Consider the following 16,286-nt stretch of genomic DNA (forward strand, 5'->3'; position numbering starts at 1 on the left):
ATCATAGTATAAATCACACATATACTTGGTTTTCAACAAAACCCGAGATTCAGCCCGTCGCCCATTTTTTCTCAAAACTGTAATAATGAAAAATCCATAGTTTTCCCCGTTAGATCCCCCCAAATGAGTAGTCAAAACACACACAGGACCATGGACCACAGTTCCATCGAGTCCGATTTCAAAAATAACCAATATAAACATAGTTCCCCTTACCTTTTCCCTGAAAACAAATCCCGAACTCCAAGGCCCCTAAATAGCGAACCGAGTTCCAAAACCTACAAATCACAGTACAGAACATACTCACAAGACAGTTGCCTACACAACTACCAGATCAAAAATGAAAATCGAGCCTTACCTCAATTTTTCGCCGAAACTCAAAAATCTCTGAAAGGAGATTCCAATCCGTAGAAATTGTAGAGAATCCTTCCATAATCTTTGTGATAACTTCAGATTTTCGATTCCATCAACGATCGGCGAAGAAATCTAGAGGGAGAGAGATTAAGGAGAGTTTTAGAGAGAGAGTGAGAGAGAGAGAGATATGTTTGAGTTTCTTAATGAAGAAGTAAAGAATATTCTATTTATAGGCCCTTTGACCCGGGCAATTTCGTCGATGAAATGGTGTTCTCGTCGACGAATCTTTCACTGACTTTGTCGACGAATCGATGGCCTCGTCAACAAATCCTGATATTCCTGATTTTCGAAACTCCTCGGCTTCTTCTCGTCGACGAGTCTCTGAATTTCGTCGATGAGAAGAACAAAGGCTTCACCGACGAAATCTGCCAAATTCCCAATTTGCCCCTCTCTTATTTATTTAAACTCATTTATCACGATTCGGGTTCTTACATGCTGTGTAACCCCTAGAGTACCTATGGATTTTTGGGGATGTACATGTATATATGTGGAGATTATAGCACTTTGGTATTATATTGTATTTTGGATGGTATTGTATTTTGGACCCAGACACAGTATGTATTCCGCTGTGTGGATAGTAGGTTCGATGGACTGATTATGTGATACCCTGTGAAAGAAAGACTTAAAAGAATTAGATGTTATTATCCATATCAACAAGGTGTACCTTTCTTTTTGGGAGCCTTCTCATAAGAACTCCACGGTTAAGCATGCTTGGCTTGGAGCAATCTTGGGATGGGTGACCTCTTGGAAAGTTTTCTCAGGAAGTGTGTGAGTGAGGACAAAACACACTGAAAAGGACAGGTATTGGTCTGTGGGGCCAGTCATTAGTCCGATAAGGCCCGCCTCCTGTTGTCTGGTCCAGGTGGAGGAGGAGAGATGCAATGCTCCCTGATAAACCCAGGTTAGGGCATTACAGATGGTATCAGAGCCATTACCCAGTCAGAAGTATGATGAGATTCACATCGCCTAGGTTTGGAAAATGTGAGTTCGCAACGAGGACGTTGCGTTCTATAAGTGGGGGAGCATGTGATATCCCGTGAAAGAAAGACTTAAAAGGATTAGATGTTACTACCCATATTAATAAGGTGCACCTTTTTTTTTGGGAGCCTTCTTATAAGAACTCCATGGTTAAGCGTGTTTGACTTAGAGCAATCTTAGGATGGGTGACCTCCTAGGAAGTTTTCTTAGGAAGTGTGTGAGTGAGGACAAAACATACTGAAAAGGACAGGTATTGGTCTGTGGGACCAATCATTAGTCCGATAAGACCCGCCCCCTATTGTCTGGTCCAAGTGGAGGAGGAGAGACGCAGTGCTCCCTGACAGACCCAAGTTGAGGCGTTATAGATGGTATCAGAGTCATTACCCAGCTGGAAGTGTAATAAGATTCACATCGCCTAGGTTTGGAAAATGTGGGTTCGCAACGAGGACATTGCGTTCTATAAGTGGGGGAGAATGTGATACCCCGTGAAAGAAAGACTTAAAAGGATTAGATGTTACTACCCATATTAATAAGGTGCACTTTTTTTTCGGGACCCTTCTCATAAGAACTCTACGGTTAAGCGTGCTTGGTTTAGAGCAATCTTGGGATGGGTGACCTTCTGGAAAGTTTTCTTAGGAAGTGTGTGAGTGAGGACAAAACACACTGAAAAGGATAGGTGTTGATCTGTAGGGCCAGTCATTAGTCCAATAAGGTCCGTCCCCTGTTGTCCGGTCTAGGTGGAGGAGGAGAGACGCAGTGCTCCTTGACAGACCCAGGATGGGGCGTTACAGATTACCCAGCACCCACTTCGAGGCGAGTTATGTATGTTATATGGTATCAGAGTTATTTGACAAGTGATTGATTATTATTGCCATTTATAAAAAAAAAAATAGCAGAAAAATCATATGGAATGAACACTTGCAATGTAGGTGATATAGTGCGCTAGTGAGGAAGAGTGAGTTAGTTACTGTAGGGAACAGTAGAAAGGGTAGGGGTAGACCTAAAATAACTTGGGAGGAGATAATAAGGATTTAATATCCTTGAATCTGTCAAAAGAAATGATTCATGATCGCATAAATTAACGAAAAATTATTCATATAACCAATCCCACATAGTTAGACTAAAGGCTTGGTTTTGTTGTTTTTGATGTATTATTTTTCGATTGTCATGTTCAGTAAAATTTTTATTATAAAGCAAATTTTGAAAGTAAAACAATTAAGTAAAATGATTATAATAAATTTATTTTTAACATAATAAATTTTTAATATGTATTATTTGTAATTTTATTATTTTAATCATATTTTTATAATATTTTGTTTTAAAGATGAAAATGAACATTTTTTTAATTAAAATTAAAATTTATTTTTGTTTTATAAATGTTAACCAAATCGGTTGTTGGTTTCTAGTTTTTAGTTTTTGTTTCCAATTTTTGGTTTTCATTTCTCTAATTTTTGACAATGATGCCAAACGGTCTTTTGGGGGAAAAAAATATATCAAGTACAACATATGTATATGCACATACTAATATGATTTCACCCTTCTTTGTATTTTAAGGTGGTGTTTGGGAGTGTAGATTTAACAATTTGGATTTGAATTTGAGTAAATTTAAACAAATTTCAATACAATTTTATACTACATATTATTCAAATCTAAAATAAATTCAAATTCAAGATATCTCCGAGGTAATTGATTTAGATAAATATAATTATTTTCTATAAACATGACAATTATATTGGTCGTAGTGTATATACCTGATACACATAATAATTTTTCCCATCTTAGAGCATATGAAAACCCATTTTGAAAGGATAATGGACCAATTTCTATTACTATTTGGAAAGAAAAAGTCTAAAAAGAGAATGTAAACTCTTAAGGATCAGAAATCAAATAATTGCAATTAGTGATAAATGAGACAAAACGAACTGCTATAAATAACAATATCTTCTTTGCTTTAAACAAAAGATTTTGTAAAAATATTTTTTTGACATATCTTCTCTAGTGGTTTCCTTTTTCTTTTTTTAATTGAAGAACGAAAAATGGATAGAATATTAATGTCTATTTCACTTTAAAAGAAGGGATTTAAAAAATTTTTTTTGTAATATTTTTTATATAATAGTTTTTATAAAGAAAGGGAATAATTAATTAGTAAAAATCTTAGGCCTCTCCTTTTTGAAAAAAATATAATAAATATATTCATTCCCCCCAAAACCCCCCCCCCCCCCCCCCCAAAAAAAATATATCGAAACTAATATTGTGTTTGGTAATATTTATACGTTTTTTTTACAGTTGAGAAAAGGATTTTATCGAATACTGGATGTCGCGGTAAACGGGAAGCTGAGGGAAGACCAGATGATTAAGAGGGTGTTTGTGTGCGCCGCTTGTAGGTACTCCGGGGTTCGATTCCAGTTGATGCTTATGGAGCCAACAGTGGATGGTAAAATAATTTATTGTGGAGCGAGATGAGGATGGTAAAGTGATATGTGTTGGGGTCGGGTCAGGAAGAACCACCCGTCGGTATAATCTTGGGTTCGATTCCTACCACTTATGGTGTTGCATAACTACGATTAACCTTTTATGCTGATCTCTTGACATAGGTATTTGGCGTAGGTGTGGGATTAGATGGTGCATAAGCTATATTAAAAAAAAAAAAAAAGAAGCAGTGAACTGATACAATAAAATACAGCAATTAACTTCAAAAAATGGACCATACCCAACTGCCACGCAAGCTTTTTAAGCCACCAGAAACAACACTAGTCTCATGTAAGGTTAGAAACACCAGTTGGTCGATTTCCTCAGTTCTGGATTAGGCTTTTTTCTTGATCTACAGATTCTAGACAGACTTCTTCCTGGAGCAGTGATTTGCATCTTCAAATCAATCGAGCACAACAAGCTTCTTGTACTCATCGCCGGAGATGGCAGCCTCCATGACCTCCTCCGGACTCAGCACCCCATCTCCCTCCAAGAACAAAGTCAAGAGATTCTTCGAGAATCCGCTAACAAGCGCAACGCCCTTCTGGTGGCTCGGCACCGGCGTCGCTTTCGACGCCCTCAGATTCCAAAATACTATCTCCGGCACCGCCGATCCGTAACCACTTTCCTCAAATTTTCTCCGAATCGCCTCGTAATCGGTTTCCCATGGGTTCGCCGACGCCTCATCAAACTCCATGTCGCTGAACACAAACACCCTCTTAATCATCTGGTCTTCCCTCAGCTTCCCGTTCACCGCGACATCCAGTATTCGATCGAAAACCTTCTGAAAATTCGTGTTCATCCCCCACTCCATCGTACTTACGAATGACTTCTTCGTCCGCAGATCATCGCCTTCGATCTTGTGCAGCTGAGGGCATTCACTGAACGTGATCAACTTCCCCTTCCATGGTTCCTCGCTTAGTTCCGAGACTAGTATTCCCAGCGCTACGGAGACCTCCATTGGGATTCCACACATGCTTCCGGAGACATCGCAAATGGCCAGACAATTCCTCAATTTACCTTTCTTCGACAAGTCTTCCACGATTCTCCGCCATTGAAGCTCTGCAACTGCTCCATCGTCACCGTCGTCCAGCGACGCTATGATCTCGTGCGGAAGCAGCGCCCCGGCGGCGATCTTCGCCTTTCCGGCCTTCACCTTCTCGAGATAATCAGCGAACCGCTCCGCATCGTGCTTCGAGAAATGTTCCTTGTAGTTTTTCATTGCGACGGAGGAGACTCTGTTGTACGGGATTGAACCCCACTGGTTCGCGCTCATGTATATTTCCGGCAGATCAAGGGCTTTGCGGAGGGGAACGAGGGCTTGCTTCCGCAGGCGGTCGCGGACTCTGTACGCATAGTGCGCGTCCTCGATCCCTTCGTACTCTGGATGCGATTCGCGGGGAAAAACCTTCCTCGCGATGCTCTCGCACAGCAGAGTCGATTTGTCGAACGAAGAGTCCAGCGAGGGGCACCACTTCGCGGCGAGGCTGATCTTCCTGGTTTCGCCGGAGTTCAAGAATTGGATGTCGGACCTAAGGTGATTGGAGAACAGATCGGTGATCGCCTCGTACAAGAACTGGAAATCGGGATCGCGATTGAACCTCTCCACCACCTTTCTTGCCATCGCAGTTTTCTTATCGTTCCTCAATCTCCTTGCCTTCGCCTTCTCCGCTTCGACTCTTGCCATACCGGCCAAAATTTCCTGCTCACGAGGTACTGCAGACTTCGATCTTCCGTCCGATTTGTTGAAATTCTTCTCGTTCTTGATTCTCCCGTGGCGAGCGATCGGTGGGAATCTTCTGCATTTCGCTCTCCCTCCTTTGTACATCCTGTTCTTTAGCCTCTCGAACTTCGCGACTTGCCGGACGTCTGAACCCTCGAGCAATCGATAGAGTATCTTCGGGAAGTCCTTGAAGTAGCCAAACTCGGCGACGGGACCGATATTGCCGGCTAGAGTTTTTGGGTGGTTCTGGTGCAGCCAAAACGCCGCCGTGTAGAACCCCTCCTTGTCGGACTTGCCTGTGCCTCTGACCCCTCTCAAGTTGCAAACAAGTTTGAGAGTAGTCAAGGGGTCGTGGTTCCAGGACAGGTCTAGTAGCTCGGTCAGAGTCGCCGGCGGAGTGTCAGGGACGACGTGGAAGAAGAAGTCGAGGCAGGGATTACCGGAGGTGACAAAAGTCGGCGAGTTGTTTTCCGTCAGGCCCATCAGGGGGGCCTTTGGGGGGTTGTTGAAGTTGGCGACCATTAGGTCGACGAAGGGGCCTCCGGTGGTAGCCGGAGCCGCCGGTTGGGCTTCCGCCAGGGGGTCGGGGCGGTGGATTTCAGGAGGGCCGAGGAGGGTGAAAGATGGAGCCATTGGATTCTTGGGGTGCCGTTTGCACTTCGGAGACTGATTTATAGATATATGTAAATATATTTTAAATATTTATATTTTGATTCTTTCTTATCTAATTATTCTATGTATACCTCCATATTATTAAGGAGAATTTCGACCATTAGTTTATTAAACATCTTAAGTGACATTTAAGGAGAGTATCTTTCTCGGGCAGGCATACGGCTTCGGTCAACTCAACTTTTTTATTTTATTATTCGAGTTTTTCTTTGCTTAGGCAACACGCAGTTTTTGAGTTTTTTCCCATTTTATTCCTTTTTTTTTTAAATATATTAAATAATATTTTTTCTGGAAAAATATTTCTCGAAATAATCTCGACGTAATCTTGCTACGAAATTTAAGCAAATCTTACTATTTGAAGTAGCGAGATTTGCTACGTGTCATTTTCATAAAAAAAAAATTATTTAATATATTTAAAAAAAATTATATATCGGAAAATAAATTATTCTGCGTAATAAATTATTTCTCGATTTAGTAAGCAAAATAATTTTTTAAAAATATATATTTTATAATAAATATAAATATAATATATATTTTTAAACAAATCTCAAAATTTTAATATATATATTTTATATTTTTCACTAAATCTCAAAAATATTATCTTTTGTTTAAAATTTTAAATTAAAGCGATTCACATATTATTTTGATACCACAATTTAATTTTTAAAAGTTGCTAACAAATTATCTTAATTTAAATGTCTTATTGATAATTAGGCGGAATTATATTTAATAAATAATAAATTAACAAAATGTAAAGAAAATTATTTTGAGTTTAAAATGGTTTTTATTTATCGTCCCGTGACAAATCCCCAAAACCATCACCGGTTTTCTCTCCTCTCCAAAAAATCGTCGCCGATTTTTCTCCTTTCTCAGTCAAAAATCTATTTTTTCTAATTTCTTTTATTTATTATATTTTCTGGGTAGTTACACCCAATTTTATACCTTTTTTATATGTATATTCAAAATATTTTTTTAAAAAAAACTAAATTTTATTGCTTTTTAAAATTTTGAATATTAGAAAATAAAAAATATCTTCCACAACTAAATGAGTCTTTAACATTTTTTTTTTCTTATCTCTTATAATAAAGATAATCCATCTTTACTTTGAATAATAAATATATACATAATTATCATATCTTAATCTTCTCTCATTTATTTTTATTAATTGAACAAAACAATAAGTGGAAACACCTAAGTAGTCTTAGAAAGTGCATCCCACATAATTAGAATCCACAAATAAATATATTAATTACACAAATCTTTGACTTAAGAATATTTAACCCCAAAAAAGCTAGCACACTTTTTTTTTTTTTGTTCTCATAAAAAGAATCAACTTTTTACTTTGATTTTTTCTATTCATCGATCATAAAAAATCAATTAATAATTAAAATAAAAAATTATATTTAGGAATTTGAATTCGAGAGTCAAATTTAAATTTGGGTAAAATTATTAAAAAAATATTTATTTTTTGTACAAATACATAAAAATCATATTCATAATGTAAATTTCAAACTCTAAATATATATTATTATTATTAAACATTTTTTTTAAATGAATCATATTTTTTAATGTTATAATTTCTGTCCCTTTAACAAACTGTCAGTGCATATATATAGATATGTTGTGTCAATAATATTTGTTGTGTCAAACTCTAAATAATATTTATTGTGTCAATATATATATATATATATATATATATATATATATATTAATTTTAGGTACAATTAAAATTGATAATTTAAAATAAAGTTCAAATTTTTAATTTATTATACAATAAATTTTTTAATATATTTTTTTTAAAAATGATAAATTGGGAAATAAATTATTCTGTGTATTAAATTATTTCCTAATTTATTACGCAGAATAATTTATTTCCCAATTTATCATTTTTAAAATATATATATTAAATAATTTTTTTATAAAAATGACACGTAGCAAATCTCGTTACTTGAAATAACGAGATTTGTTTAAATCTCGCTACTTCAAGTAGCGAGATTACGTCAGGGTTATTTCGGGAAATATTTTCCCAAAAAAGGTATTATTTAATATATTTAAAAAAAAGAGGGATAAAACGGGAAAAAACTCCTCAATTTTCGACATGATTTTTTTAAAAAAAAAATTTCAGTAATCATCTTAGATTTTGCGCCACGAAATTTGGAAACTGTCATTTAATTTTATATATTTAGTTGTTCATTTATTTTTTTTAAAATAAATAAAAAATAGTATTTAAAATTAACTAATTAAGTCAATAACTATTATTTATTTATTTTTTAAAATTTAAAATTTTTAAGATTTTATTCTTATTATATTTGCTAAAACATTTTTTGGTATGAACAAATAACAAATTTTTTTTAACAAAAATTTAAGATTTTATTCTCATTTTATTTGCACAATTATCTCTATTTTATTTAACACAAGAATGTAATCAAGTAATCTTAAAATTATTACTAAAATTAGAATGATTGTATCTCTACTATTAATTAAGGAAGGCTGCTTTTAATTATTTTTTTCTTCAATCTTCATTTTAAACATGCCCTCGATTTACAACTTAATTAAAATTACAGTAGTTCACAAATTCTAAATATATAAATAATTAATAAATTATTTTTGTTTTCAAAAATATTTCTTAACTCAACTATTTTATCCTTGTTTAATTAATTTTCAATTTACTAGTGATAGATATGCATTATATGTGTTTCAAGTTTTTTAAAAATTTATTTTAATAAAAAATTAATAATTGCAGAGACAATAAATAATTGAAAGACATTTTAATTTAACTAGAAGAAAAGTTATCAATATTATAAGGGTGTTTTGAATATTTAGAATTTGTTTGAGGAATCATTTTTCTAATATTATTAGCCACCTGTTACGGTCTCACATCGAATGTGTACTCAGAAGATCTTGAGCTAACAAGGATGATTCAAACTTCAACTATTCGAGGCGCATTTTATATGATAAACTTGTGAGATCAATGGGTCAAAGCAGACAATAGCTCATTGAAGTCGCATATAAGATTGCTACTGTAATAACCCAAAGAATAATAGTATTTAAATAATGATTAAGAGGGTGGAAAATGAAAACAACAATAGAAGGAGGAAGTCGACGACATTGCACTTTGGAATGAATAACCGAGGAAATACCGAAAGAGGTTTTGAGCAGTCTGAATTTTGTCGACGAGGAGTGGGTTTCGTCGATGAAATTATTAAAGGACTCGCATTATGATGTTGAAATTACATGATAGATTGATTATTTTCAGAATGATATATATTTATGTATGATTTCAGTGTGAGACCGTATTTACGAGATGATTGGCATGAGGCCGTATTTACGAGATGATCGGCACGAGGCCGTATTTATGAAATGTTTGGCGCGAGGCCATTTTTATGAATATTATGAAAGATGTTATATTATCATGTACTAAATGTTATCAGAACTCAGATGTTAATTTAGTTCAGTTCAGGAGCTCGGTACCATAATTATATAGATCAGATATTTATGTTCAGATTAGTGCTAACCACTCTAAGAGGGGGTGAGAGATGGATAGTCAATGTGACTTTCATACAGTGCGGACGTCCACCTGGCAGTCCGGACCAGAGTGTGGCGGGTCCATCGTACTTACAGACATATTTGACTCGACAGTGGTCGGCCAGCCATTGTCGAGTCCCGCCTTCGGACTACACAACCCGTCATGGAAGGTAATGCATGACATTAGCTAACTATTCATTCTGAGTATGTTTTCAATATTATCAGTATAACAGATGTTTACGTACGATATGATTTATCAGCAATTATGAAAAATATATGATTATTCAGTATGTTATTATAAATGTCTACAGATATATGAAATGTACTGTATATTTATAATTATATTAAATATTTATGTTACCACACAACTGTATTTAATTTATTTTTTTTTACTGAGAAGTGTCTCACCCTCGAACATTAAATGATTTTCAGGAAATCTAAAGAGACGGGCAGGTCAGGGCTGTTGTTGAGTGATTGGAACTTCCTTACTAGAAGGGTAAGTATTGAACTAGGATTAAGAAATTTTTGTTATATGATTGTAGTGTTATTTTGACTTTTTGGAGGTTGTATATAGGAATAGTATTTTGATGATATAGTAAACTCTGATATTATGTTTTATGATTTGATGTTTGAGATTTTATACTTACTGCTGCTTAGGTTTCCGTCGTGATTGACAGGTGTCCCCGTTACCCACGGGTTCGGGTTGATTTTTTTATATATTATGTTACATTTTATATTAAGGAATTTGAGGTCATTACATAGTAAGTTTTTTATAAAAACAAAAAAAAAAACTCTTTCTTTATTAAATTACCAAAAAGTGAGGGTGCAATAAACAATGTTTAATTAGCATGCTTATGATAAATGGCATCCCAAATTCTAAAAGTTGTGAAAAAAAAAAAGAAAAATTACTTCAAACCTCAAACATAGTACAGTCTGCAGAGAGGGTAGTACAGCAACTGCAATACGACGAACATGCATGCTGGCCTAAAGGAAGGAATGGTAGCTAGCTACTTATGTCACGACCAGAAATTCTACTTTATTTTTTTTTTCTCATACGACTAGAAATTTAAAATTATTCTAATATCAATAATAACATTCACAATGTCATTTCGGCGCGAGGCCGTATTTACGAGATAATTGACACGAGGCCGTGTTTATGAAATATTTGGCACGAGACTATTTTTATAAAAATTATAAAAGATGTTATATTATCACGTACTATTTGTTATCAGAATTCGAATATTAGTTTAGTTCAATTCAGGAGTTCGGTACCGTAACTATATAGATCAGATATTTATATTCAGATTAGTGCTAACCACTCAAAAGTAGATATCAAAGATATCTGTCCATAAATACATATCATCTATATCATAATCGAAAAAAAATTAATTAACATTATTAATTAATTATTTATTTATTTATTTTTAAAATAATTAATTAAATAAGCAAATAAAAGGAATAGTGTTGAAAAAAAATTAAAATAAAGATATATATATATATATATATATATAAGGTTAGTATATAATATAAGTTAAAGTAAATATTATATATAATAATATATAATAATGCTGGTGGAGGGTTAGTGGCTGTAACATTTCATGCAATTGAAGGTCAAATTCAATTTGATTCCAGAAGGCTCACGCTCTCTCTCTCTCTCCAAGACTACTCCACGACCATCTCTCTCTTTCTAAAATTTTTTGACAAATATTCAGCTGATTGAAAAACAAAAGGTGTCGTTGGATTTCTATCTCCGTCCCCAATATTTCTACTGAAATGGATTTGTCGTGTGAGTAACGTAGGCATCATTCTTAAGGTAAGGTAAGTTCTCACTTTTCCTTAATTTATATATACATTCTGCTAATTCTGAGCCAAATTAATTAGCTAATTAAAATTAGGTCTTTTATCTTTAAGAAGTTGAAATGTTTATGTATTTATGTAAATGCCATGGCGCATATAAATATATATTCTTATCCCTTTCACTTGCCGTTGCACCTTGTTTGAAATTGGGAATGAAAATGATTTTATATTCAAGAGTACGGATTTTAGAATTAAAATTTATATTTGTCTTTATTTGAAAAAAAAATTAAAATAATTTATATTATATTTTCTTTAAATTTACATAAATTAAAATTCAACTCTAAATAGTGTTTGGGAATACAAATTTCGGACCATGAATTTATAATTGAGTAAATTTAGACAAATTTTAATGTAATTTTATACTATATCTTATCTAAATTCAATACAACTCAAAATCCAATGTCTCTCCAAATATAGGATAAATATATTCTTGTAAGAATCCGAACCAAGAAAATAAAAGGAAAAAAAAAAAAAGGAGAAAAAAAAAAAAGTCAAAGGAAAGAAGGAAATCGATTTGGCACAAGACCAAACCGTTAACGGTTTCAAAAAGTTCAGGAAAATTGTCGACGGTTTCAACTACCGAGAGCTCATATGTATAATACACGGGATAATTTGGTTTGGTAAGTGACCAAACCGCCGATAGTTTTAAAAAAGCTTTGTTTTTTTATCTTTGCTTCATATTTTATCTTTTTAAAATGTTTTTTTTTTTTTTTTTTGGACATTGTCAGTTTACCAAGTTTTTAGAGATTTTTTACAAAATTTCCTTTTTTCTCAAAAAAAAAAAAAACAATGAACAATAAACGTCATCTTCCTAAAAAACGAACAAAATTTTCTTTTTTTCATAATAATGAACATTTTATGAACAAATTTCATAATTTTTTATGAATTTTACTTCTTTTCTCTTTTAAAAAAAATTCTCTTCAATTTATTTTTTTAATTTATTTTTTCATGTTTTGAAGATTGTTTTTTCCATCTATTTTTTTTTCTTTTTTTTTTCAAATATTTGTTTCATATTTTATCTTTTTAAAATGTTTTGTTTTTCTGTTGTTTGACTTTTTTTTGTTTTTGTTTTTTGTGAAATTTCTTGTTTCTCTATTTTTTTTTTCAAAAAAAAAAATAAAACAATGAACAAGAAAGCTCATCTTCCTTAAAATTGTGCAAAAGTTTTGTTTTCATAAAAAAATGAAAATTTTTATGATATTTCCCTTTTCTTTTTTCTTTTTTTTCAAAATTCTCTTTAAATTTTTTTGTTTTATTTTATTTTTTCATGTTTTAAAGATAGTTTTTTCTTTCTAATTTTTTTTTATGCTTTCAAAATATTTGTTTCATAATTTATCTTTTTAAAATGCTTTGTTTTTCTATTGTTTTGACTTTTTCTTGTTTTTTTTTTTGGGGGGGGACATTGCTAGTTTGCAGAGTTTTTAGAAATAAAAAAATTATGAAATTTCCTACAATGAACAACATCATTTCAAAGAAAAAAAATTTATTTTAATTTTTAGGAAAAAGTCTTGCACCTGTAGAAATTAGATATCCTAAGGACTAGTGGGCTAGTAACGGTCTGCGATGTCACGGGCTCCCGAGGAGGCCCAGTACATATTAAACAATGGGCTTTAGATTATTTACTGTTAAGGCCCAACTAGAGTGCGAGCCCAAAAGGAACTGATCATGGAAATTTATCAATTGTTTTTATTTCGTGACAAATAAAAGTAAAGGTTTAGATGGGCCTGAACCTTTAATACCAATTTAAGCCCCTCTTTTAAGGGTTGGCCATAATTAATTTTTGGACAAAGCACCCTGTTCGGAAATTTCATTGAGAAGAAAGAATAGAATGATGAATAGGAAATAATGAATTGGAAGAGAGAGTCTAGTTAGTCTATCCTCCCAACCCATTAAAATCAATCATTCAAATTTTCTTTAGCAAAAAAATTACTTCACTAGGAGATAATTGAACTGTATTTGATTGAATATGATTATTGTCTATTTAGATGGTAAGACCCATAAAACATACTAATTATTAAAAGGGTCATATATCCTTTATCCTTTAATTTGGAGATAAAATCACAAAAATTAAGCCAACAATTAAACAGATAAACACAAACACGCAAAATAAACACAACTAACTAGAAAAAGATCTATTAGCAAAGAAATGCCACAAAAAAAAAAAGACCTAATTTTGAGACTTTTGATTTCAGATTTTGGTTGGGAAGGTAGTACCACTAGTCATTAGGATATCTAATTACTTTTAGCTTAATCAAGCTTACTTTAATGTAAAATAAGTTTTTAATAATAATATTACAATAAACCTCTAAGTATGATGATTAATAATTTGTCACAAAGATATTTTGGCAGTTATATGAGTCATAAAATTTTCATATTAAATTAAATTTGAAGAATTCAAAGATTTTATTACGTGGGCAAAAAAAACTTCTTCGACGATAAAATTTAGATAGATGACACCCGTAAAACTTGTTATTTCTCTTTTTTTTTTTTGTTTCGAAAGATTTAAAAGAAATAACTAATTTTTCAACTTTGCAATTAATGAACAAATGATAAACAATAAAAAAGTTGTTGACACTATTTGCATGTGGAAATAATTTTATATTTGTTTTTACTTTTTAAAATCATTATAGAATTGCCATATTATTTATTAATTTTCTAAATTTCTATAGAAAAATGAAAAATAAAATTTTTATTTCTTACCTTGTATTTGGGAGTACACTGTTTGGATTTTAGATTTAGATTTATATGAATTTAGATAGAATATGGTATATAATTCTCATATCCAAATCGAAACCTCTAAATTCATATTTTCAAACAATGTTTCACAAAATTTTTGAAAAATAAGAAAAAAAATTTATCTTTTTTATAATTATATCAGACAGATGGCCAAAATTACAAAAATGCAATACTTTTTTCATTTATTCAAAAACAAAAATTTCTATCCTGGTCTCCCCTCATTCGCATTTATTATGACACATCTACAAAAACTGTTGTAACAATTCCTTTTTGCCTCATATTACAAAAAAATCTTTGTTAGATTGTATTTGTATCCAGCTGGTGATGTTTTGTTGGGGAATAAAAATTTTAAAAAACGTCAGACTAAATGTATTTGTTTCGGCATGTAGCATCTTCATGTCCGTTCTGCTTGTCTCCCATTTTGAAAATCATTATCTAGCTAGACATGTTCTGTATAATCATAAAATATTCTGACCTGCTTATCTATTCCATATAATAGTCACACTCATGCTACACAGTTTGAGTATTATTCTAAAATATACTATCTGCTTTAGAAAAATATGTTTCGTTGAAAAATAGTATTAAATCTGCTTCTAAAGTTTACTCAACTCAAAATGTCTGTTTTGCAAAAGATACACATTAGTTCATGAATGCATTTCAAAATGCTCGAATTCCTAGAAAAATCATAGATATAATTTTTGTAAACAAATATTGCATTTTAATCGGTAAACTTTCTAAAAATACCTAACATAATCTATTCCCTTACCTGATTCATGGAGAAATACCTGTAGGGATCCTAAAACTGTGCTTGCAGCGTACGCACAAAACCCTGTATCCATAAACCCTGATTTAATTAACTCAACCCCATAACAACAGCCATTTTAACATCTCTAGACCCACATACTCTCAATGACTAATTAAACTTTAATAAATCTTCCTTACCCTAATTTTGGAGTGATGTCTGGAATGCCTAAACTATGAAACCGCTCTGGTTAAATTGTGGAGAATTGTCGCTGGGATCTCGAAGTGCCGTTTATCCTTCAATTTGGGCTGAAATCGGACGAGAAATCGAAGAGAAAAGGAGAGGGTTTCGATGCCTATGAGAGAGAGAGAGAGAGAGAGAGAGAGAGAGAGAGAGAGAGAGAGAGAGAGAGTTTTGATTTGTTTACAAATAAAATGACTTAGAAGCCTATTTATAGGCTGCTGGCACAGGGGAAACCATCAACGGTTTTCCTGAAACTATCGACAGTTTGACCTTTTAACCAAACCATTTCTATTGTTTTACCTTTTACTGAGCCTTGGTAATTAAAATCGTTGACGATTTGGGCTTGCACCAAACTATTTCTCCTTTTTCGTACTTATTATTATTATTATCATTTTTCGGGTCTCTATAGTTTTTTATGTTTCAACCCTTAATGATTCCTATCTCTATACATTTTATAATTTTAAAAGATTACTATATTTTATCTTTTGTTGCATTATTTTTTATTTTTCAAATAAAGAAGAAAGCAAGTTAGGGGTATTTTGAAATAAAAAATATAAAATTATTGACAAAAAACTCACTTCTAATCACAAGTATTCCTATAATTAATTGCACAATCGTGATGTTTTATGTATTTTATAAATAATTGTTTAAAAATTGTACACCTAATAGTAGCACTATTGTGATGAACGTTGTTAATAATATTATTAAATTTTACTGTTATAATTTTATTAATTAATGAGTATTACTAATCTAGTTTCTCTTTATTGTAATTTCGTGGGAGTTTAGTTTTCATTAGCTACTAGTTGATATGTATTTCCCCTATTATAATGTTTCTTTTTCACCAAAAAAAAAAGAAAGGACAAATGCCCTTCATGATATATGCAATGGATTTGCGAGGATATTTAAAAAATATATAATTTGGATATTTAAGAA

General features: G+C 32.4%; 1 protein-coding gene across 1 annotated transcript; it reads right to left on the minus strand.

Annotated features, from left to right (window-relative positions):
* Positions 1-3,996: 3,996 nt before the first annotated feature.
* Positions 3,997-6,387, minus strand: LOC131144835 (uncharacterized). The gene has a single exon (XM_058093718.1). The coding sequence runs from the start codon at positions 6,212-6,214 to the stop codon at positions 4,262-4,264; it is 1,953 nt and encodes a 650-aa protein (XP_057949701.1). The 5' UTR covers positions 6,215-6,387; the 3' UTR covers positions 3,997-4,261.
* Between the last annotated feature and the right edge of the window lie 9,899 nt (positions 6,388-16,286).

The sequence above is a fragment of the Malania oleifera genome, chromosome 12 (genome assembly GCF_029873635.1).
Source record: "Malania oleifera isolate guangnan ecotype guangnan chromosome 12, ASM2987363v1, whole genome shotgun sequence".
NCBI lineage: Eukaryota > Viridiplantae > Streptophyta > Magnoliopsida > Santalales > Ximeniaceae > Malania > Malania oleifera.